This window comes from Biomphalaria glabrata, chromosome 6 (genome assembly GCF_947242115.1).
Source record: "Biomphalaria glabrata chromosome 6, xgBioGlab47.1, whole genome shotgun sequence".
Taxonomy (NCBI): Eukaryota; Metazoa; Mollusca; class Gastropoda; family Planorbidae; genus Biomphalaria; species Biomphalaria glabrata.
Genome location: NC_074716.1, coordinates 40680053 through 40688219, shown reverse-complemented (window position 1 = coordinate 40688219; position 8167 = coordinate 40680053). Strand labels below are relative to the sequence as shown.

The 8167-nt window shown below is 35.9% G+C and overlaps 1 protein-coding gene across 2 annotated transcripts; it reads left to right on the top strand.

Annotated features, from left to right (window-relative positions):
• Window positions 1–520: 520 nt before the first annotated feature.
• Window positions 521–7163, top strand: LOC106063090 (uncharacterized). Of its 2 annotated transcripts, none has more exons than XM_056033749.1 (7): window positions 521–571; window positions 3451–3617; window positions 3940–3969; window positions 4969–5040; window positions 5442–5510; window positions 6247–6357; window positions 7023–7163. In XM_056033749.1, exons 1-7 carry the CDS (start codon window positions 560–562, stop codon window positions 7048–7050), a joined length of 489 nt encoding a protein of 162 aa, XP_055889724.1. In that variant the 5' UTR covers window positions 521–559; the 3' UTR covers window positions 7051–7163. The 2 variants fall into 2 exon arrangements, with proteins under 2 accessions (XP_055889724.1, XP_055889723.1); XM_056033748.1 differs by having other exon boundaries at window positions 6226–6357.
• Window positions 7164–8167: the final 1004 nt, after the last annotated feature.

The window sequence follows — 8167 nt, the reverse complement described above, 5'->3', positions numbered from 1 at the left end:
AAGGGAGTTTGGTAAGATCTGTAAGAGGTTGTGAAGAGAGATAGTAATGATTTAAGGGTGTTTGGTGATATCTAAAGGAGGTGGTGAAATTAAAATTTAAATCATATTATTATAAAATTAAATTTAAAAAAAAAATATTACTCTTAAAATGTATAGTAACCATAACAGCTTGTCTAAGAATGAATGTTGTTTTTAAGAATCTTTTTGTAAGGACCTAAAAAAAGATCAGATATATATCTAAATCTGCACGAGATCCAGTAACTAGTAGATTTAGGCTGAATCTAGATATTAGATTATTATCTAGATCTAGATTATATTAACAAAATAATCTAGAGTAGTTCTAGAGCACTGGAGAGTCCCTCTTTCTCCATCTCTCTGATAGATAATCTGTATATAGATGTAGTATATACATGGTTTGATCTCAAAATTCGAACGCGCAAAGTATTCATATGGTGCGCATGTTGCGGGCGTTCAATATAATTAACTAGTCACTTCCGTCTTCACAATGGCGCCTAGAAAAGACAAAGTCAAAGTTTACATTGAAAAGGGAGCTTTTTACATGCCAATCGATGTAAGTGGTCCCAAAGTGAAACTATAACCTTCAAATTGTCCAAAATTTTATTAAAAAATTGTGCCGGGCCTATTGTAGATTAGTAGTATTAAATTAGACCTATTTTGATACTATATCTATCATCAAGTACATTAAGCCGATGATTATATTAATTGTAATATTATATACTATTGTATACTTTAACTATAGTCAGTGTCAATACTACTGGATCTAGCAAGGGCATAAGAAGGAATTTTGTAATTATTTATTTATTGTAATTCTAGACTATAAAACTTGATTTTTTTTAAGTGGAAGGGAGAGGCGGGTGGGAAGCTTATCTTTGCAGTTAATATATGATATAGAAATGGCAAATTTCTAATTTAGATTTGAAAATCTAATCTAAATATCTTTAATGAACTAATCTAGAAAAATTAGTTATTGAAGCAAACTGGCTATTTGATTTAGGAGTTTAGAACCTGATTTGAGAACATGTACTATTTACATTAGATTTTTACCAAATGATTACATTTTTACTACCTTTACTATTTTAACTGTGAATGGACCTTGCTTTTAATGATTTAAATGTATAGAATTTAGTCCTTGTTATGTAGAGAGAGAGAGTAGTCCTTAAGGGAATGCAGGCACGACATGGCCTAAAATTGTGCCGATGTGCCTAAAACCAAAACCAAACCAAACCAAACCTGAGATGAACTCCTATTGAAAAATCAGAGCAGGAAGGACTAGTCCTCCCTTAGTGCTCTGGCAAGAAACTTAGCCGTCCGGCGTAGTGCTTCATAGCTACCATACAAGTCGAGTGACTGCACAGGCAAGTCCCCCCTTAGCTCGCGGAGCTGGGGACACTCGTACAAGACGTGCGCACTGTTTCGACGCTCTCTCCACAGTGACGGCATCGGGAGTCAAAGTTCGTGCGGAACCAGGCAAAATATGCCCAAATGGACAGTGTTCCGTTCTGCAATGCGCAATAATTGACTGCTTTGACCTCCTCAGTCGCCACCATGGATCGTCGCGATCTGGGTGACGCATGCGCTGCCAGACACCACGTGCTCTGTCGGATTCCTCCCATGACTTTAACCACTTCTCATGAATGAGTGCTCGGATTTGTGCCGTTGCTTGTAAGTACGTGCTTGGTGCTTCGAGGTGTGGTTGCCAAGCACCCTCCCTTGCGAGGGCGTCTGCCGTTTCATTGCCCCTCACGCCGCAATGTGTAGCCTCATGGACCAGAGAGCCGGTCAAGTTCTGTCCGGTCAGGGTACACTATAAGGGCCCCATACCCTGATCTATCGGGGTCCCTCAATACCGACCCATAGGTATAGCAGAAAATGGCATCTGATGGGTAGGATTTTATGGTTATTGATGCCAAGTTTTGGAGAATGGCAGGTGTTAGTCTCCTCTTGCTGGCTCTCTCTTGCCCTGTTAGGGACAGGTTTATTTGTGGGGCCAGCAATCTCCTCCACGGAGGGCATGTACTAATCCTTCTAATGGGAATTCTATCAGTGGAGAGCCCAGCTGTTTTAGACAAATCGGCCGCAATATGGAGGAACGATTTTAATTCGGTTCCTCTCTCTCCACTATCGCACTAATATTGAGGTGGGTTGCCTAGAGTCGCCCCTTTTGTAGCGCTAGTAGGCCGTAAGTACCGCCCTCTCCCTCCTAAGATGTAAGGGTGCCACGTTTGTTAAGATTTCAGCAGCATTTGTTGGGCTTGTCCGAAAGGTGCCACAAATGAACCGTAGGGCCTGTGCTTGTACTCGGTCGAGTGATTCGAGGGCAGTTTTACTGGCGTATATTTGAACTGTATAGCTGTACTCGATTTGTGATCTAACTGCCCCTAAGTACAATGTGCGTAGCATGTCAGCTTTGGCACCCCACTTTGTGCTGGCCAGCTTTCTTAGTAACGCTAACTTCTCCGAGGCTTTTCTTTCAACATCCTGGACGTGCTGGAGCATTGTCAACTTTCTATCCAGGGTCACCCCTAGATATTTTGGCGTATTTTCACGTTGGAGTCGCAGCCCACCGAGTTGAAGCTCGAATGGAGCCTTAAGAATGTCGATGGTATGGAGGTCTGCTTGAAGTGCCGCCTGATTTTGGTCGGTTTTCTTCTCGGTTGACCAGAGGACAATGTCGTCCGCATAAAGCAGTTTTTTGGACCGTAGTGAGCTGGGCAAATCATTAAGATGAAAAGTGTACAGGACAGGGCGGAGCTCTGCGGCAGGCCATTAAGTTGTTGTTTGGCTTGCTAAGGGAGTGCTGGTATTTTGTTCGTGTGCTCCTCCCAGACAGAAAGGATTGTATCCAATTGTATATCTTGCCCCAGGGCAGTTTGTAGAGAGTCTGGATAGTGAGATTCGTAACAATATATACATACATATATATTCATACATACATACATTTAGTACAATACAATACAATACAATACAATACAAAATATGCCTACATACATACATATCTACATACACATACACTCACATACACAAATTTATACACAAACATACACACACATACACACATATACACATACATACAAACATACACACATACATAAATACACACACATATAACCCCACATACACGCACATACTCATACATGCACACACATATACACATACTCACACACACATACAAACATACACACATTTATACGCACATACACTCATTCACACATACAAACAAACACATACATACATTATGCTTTTTTTTAGCCTAGTTATTAAGTTCTTGAGATGTTTTTGTCGTCTTCATTAGAAAAACTTGATAGAGAGAACTTAACTCACTCAACTCAAACTCTCTCTCACTTTCTCTTTCTCTCTCTCTCAATATATATATATATATATTATATATATATATATATATATATATATATATATATATATATATCATAGATTCATATCTGTGGTCATGTTTGTACTAATATGGACGAAAATGTGGCTAAAGTCAGGGATAGCGTGGCTCATAGTTCTGCTGAAGGTTCAAGACCTACTGAGAGAGACAAGTTTCTAGCACTCAAAAATGATAAGAAAAAGAAATCCAAGGAACGTTTCTTCCTAAAGTAAGAGAAACTTCCTCATTACACCGTATTCATTAATTAATTTCATTCATTTATTAATTAATTTCTGTTGTTTTCATTTCCATTTCGTAGTCAATATCGTTCACATTTCTGGTACTAAAATGTGTTCCATATCTTTGAAAATTATTTTATTCTTTATTTTCGATGATAATAATATAATTTCGTATAAGGCTTGCAATTTTCTTAAGGTTTTGATTTATTCTTAGTTCTTTGTGTAGTTTTGCTGCTTTTAAAATATATAAAATTGATATATAATTGATAACGTAAAAAAGTATTGGACTAAACTTTCAATTTCTCTTTACAGAAGAACAATCAAAGACGATGTCATCAAGGAGTATGTAATCTGTCACTATTTTTTAAATACATATCGTCTGGTTTTGTTTGTTTTTTAGTGACATCCGAAAGGTGGAAAAGACGCTATAAGTTTTGTGTGGTCTGTCTGTCTGTCTGTCCATCCGTCATGTTTAGATCTCGTAAACTAGAAAAGATAGTGAAAGTACGACATCATAATATTTTAGACCATTCAATGTTCTGATGCAACAACTACTTTTTTCTTTTATAAAATCGAAAAATCAAATTTTTGAAATCAACTATGCAAGAAGTTTTTTTTCATAAAAATACACTATTTTTACAACTATTCACTATTAATAGTAACAAACACGAGAGACTTTTTAGTAAGGGAGATGACCATCTACCATATTTTTTACACTTTTATGTATACGTTTTTAGATTTTTTTGTCATAAAATTATTTTTTTTTTACAATTGTATTGCTAACATAAATAAGTTCTGTCATATGAACTACTATATTTTGGAAAAAAACATGTTTACTTTTTTTTAAAGGAGAAAAAATATATTCAGTATTCATATAAAATGAACATAATTTAAAACAACAATTAAAAAGTAGTTTTTCGTATTATCGCGTGAACTACATATCTTCACAACCCATACACGGAAATGTTGTATTCTTCCTTGAGGTTTGAATAAGAGACAATGTACAAAACAATAAGATCAATTAGATAAGTATTACAAGACATCAGTTAGGCCAGGTTGGCATCTAACTTCCCTTTAATTTTACCTATCCTTTGGTGTGCTGAAGCGTTGGGGCACTACACAAATTATGTCACCCTTCTTTCTCCATTCTTCTCTGTTATTTGCATTTGAGAGAATTTCATTTTGTTATTCTTTCTGAAAATATTAAGCCCAGCATTTTAACCTACCTGGGTGGACCACTTCGGGGGCCAATTTTGAGTTTGTGATTCCACACAAACTGTCATTGTTACCCTTTTTTTTTTCTTGCTTTGATCTGACTTTGGACTTTTTTGTATTTTACAGTGTCATCCGAGAGTCACAGGTAAGAACTAAGGCGTCGTCGCATGATACAACAACCCTGTCCATCCAAGAGAAGTAAGTTTTCTACTTACCTTAATTTATTTCTGTTTGTTTATATTAGGTAGTGTAATTTTTTACGAAGCTGGAGGAAGAGCGATTGTCTGTTTTTGTGTAGCCTGTCTGTCTGTCTGACCGTCGTTGACGTTTAGATTGCTATTTAGATGCTCGAAAATGTAACATGTAACGGATACATTTTGTCTTTTGGAAGTGAAAAGATTTATTTTTTAAAAATCATTTTGCAAAATTTTAAATAACCATTTAATACATATAATCTTTTTGTTGTAAAAAAAAGTTTATTAAAAATATGTAGGTAATACTTTTGAGTTTAATCCACACAAACTGTCTTTAGAACCTTTTTTTTTTTTGTTTGCTTTGCTTTGCTTTGAATTTGGACTTATTTTGTGTGTGTTTTTCAGGATGAAAGTAAATTCCCACTCAGTATCCGGATCCACTTCAGAGACTTCGGAAGAGTCAAGCACAGAAACGTAAGTTTTCTACTTACCTTAATTTGTTTCTGTTTGTTTTATATTAGGTAGTGTAATTTTTTACGAAGCTGGAGGAAGAGCGATTGTCTGTTTTTGTGTAGCCTGTCTGTCTGTCTGACAGTCGTTGACGTTTAGATTGCTATTTAGATGCTCGAAAATGTAACATGTAACGGATACATTTTGTCTTTTGGAAGCGAAAAGATTTATTTTTTAAAAATTCATTTTGCAAAATTATAAATAATCATTTAATACATACAATCCTTTTTATTGTAAAAAAAGTTTATAAAAAACTTAGATAATACTTTTAAGCATGTTTCCTGGTATATTAGTAACAAAAAATTATTAGAAAATTTTTAAAAGCTATTTAATGAATTGCTACCGACCCAAAAAGAAAGAACACTCTGAATTCAAATCTACGCTATACACAAAACATTAGAAAGGCTTTGGAAGTTGACATTAAAATGGCTTTACAGTCGATACTGAGGCAACTTGCACTTGCATAGTTACACCCTGATGGAGTCTACAATGGTGTCGGATTTAAACTGTATCTTTCCATTACTTTATCTGCTGAAATTGTTGAAAGTTGATTGCATGTATAAATGCGATGCGGACCTATGGGCAGATAATTTAAGAACCTACAAACTAAATTCATTATCTTCTTTAAATTTTGAGGGTAGGAGGTAAGGGTTCGTTTTGAATTTGTTGTTTTTTAAAGCTCGAATAATCTTGCAAACAGTGTGGCCTCACCACCTGAGGACAGGTCAGCTCAACTTACGGAAGATCCACAGTCTTCTCAAGTCCCTAACTCATGTCATGGCGAATATGCAGGAATACCTGCTTTGAAAAAGTAAGTATTAAAATGTCAATAATTATAGAGTTAATAACAATTATAAGAACTTCATGCAAGCACTAGAGTATTTTTTCCTCTGAATAATGTACCTATTGGTTTACCCAAAAGTTTCTATGTAAGTAGATAAATCGTGTGATCACTATTCTAGCTTAAATAGGTCTTTCTATATATGTCTCCAAAGCATTTGTATAAGGAATGATATAATGCGGCACCTCATGTCAACTTGTGATAGCGTCCCTAAGTGGGAAAATTAAGAAATAGGTTCTTCATTTCTATCTCGAACTATTTTATTGGACTAGCGTTACAATGTTAAAAAAGGAGGTAGACCAAAATTCGAATGAAAAATTGGTTTGGGGAAAACTAAAAGTTACCGCTTCCATCGCGAAAAGTGATTAGGCTAAAACATAAGTAATAACTGTTTAAGCCTTCCCTTTTATAGTATAAGTGGATGAATACGATCATTGAGTCAGAGGCTAGTCAGAGCTGTTGTCTTTCTGTTATACATAATACATAGGCTATAACTTACTGTCTTGGGGGTAATGGGGTGGTTTTGGCTTTGGCTTTGAAAAATAAAAACCATGAAATCCCCCTTAGTCCTTCCCACTTGTTTCAATATCATTTTAATGCGTTTTGAATGTAATGTCGTTTTCTATTCTCTACAGAGTGAGACAAAGCTGTACTATTAGCTAAAGCCAATCTGTGGATGACCTAATCTGGAACAACAGCCTATAAATTAAAATGCAATTTAAAAAATACTTTAAAACTACAAATCTCATTTTAATTGTAATAGTAAATTCATAGCAAAGGTTATTATCAAACATAGTACAAAACTGTTGGGTTTACTTTATCCATACCAGCGTAGCATTCATTAAATATATTTCAGTATTATAATGAGTTGTTCTCAATTTGAGAATGTGGATATTTTACAACTAATCCAATCCCTATTTCCCATCAACCTTTTTTTCAAACAAAGAAAAAAAAAACAAATACCAAATGTTTTCAGCCCTAAGCTAGATACTTATTGGAAAGCGTTTTTTATAAATAGTTATAACACAATACCTTTAGATAAATATTTAGTGAAGTAGCTAATATTTGTATCTCCTAATTGACCTAATACTAACCTTCTTTATTTTAATTCAACACTTCCTTCCACACAACGTTCCGGGTGTAATTTGCGTTGTCTCGGGGAAGAAGGACTTTCAACTAACTTTGACGTTTCACTCTTGAAAAGGCCACATACAGCATACAATGCATGGAGACTGGGACCCTGAGATCAACTACAACGAACTGGAATGTTTGACCTTAGGATTTGTGGACTGTAATGGTGAAAGCAAGTGTCACGGGAAATTGATGACGCTGCATTGTGCATCCAAGTTTCCCCTAACTGGAATCTAGAGTGATTCTGGGAATGTGAACTTCCTTTCCAAAATGTTCGCCAGTTAGAACCTTAGCAATATATATGTTGTTGCAAAGTTCAGTGACAGCCTCGTCCCATTACAGAGTTCTTCAAGTCATCCAAGTTTCTTAGCAACATGATAATTGTGTTTTATTTTAATTTTAGTTTGTGTGGCAGCAAATCGGCGATGTCAAACCAAAACTAAGACGTCGCTATGATTATAGACTAGAAAGCAGAGCCCTGAATTTTCACACTGTCTGCTGAAGAGACAAGTCTGGTAAAAGGATAACCAAAGACAACCGCCACGTGGCTCCTTACAATGCATACTTGCTGAAACTATTCAGGATAGCTGCCTGGTCGTGCAGTTTGCGCGCTGGACTGTCGTTTGGATTCATCGATGGTTCCGGGTTC

Bases quoted from the DNA above. Each gene is read 5' to 3' on its own strand.
- LOC106063090 (XM_056033748.1), top strand. The intron at 5,041-5,441 runs GTAAGTTTTCTA...TGTGTTTTTCAG, and splicing joins ACCCTGTCCATCCAAGAGAA to GATGAAAGTAAATTCCCACT. The intron at 6,358-7,022 runs GTAAGTATTAAA...TATTCTCTACAG, and splicing joins GGAATACCTGCTTTGAAAAA to AGTGAGACAAAGCTGTACTA.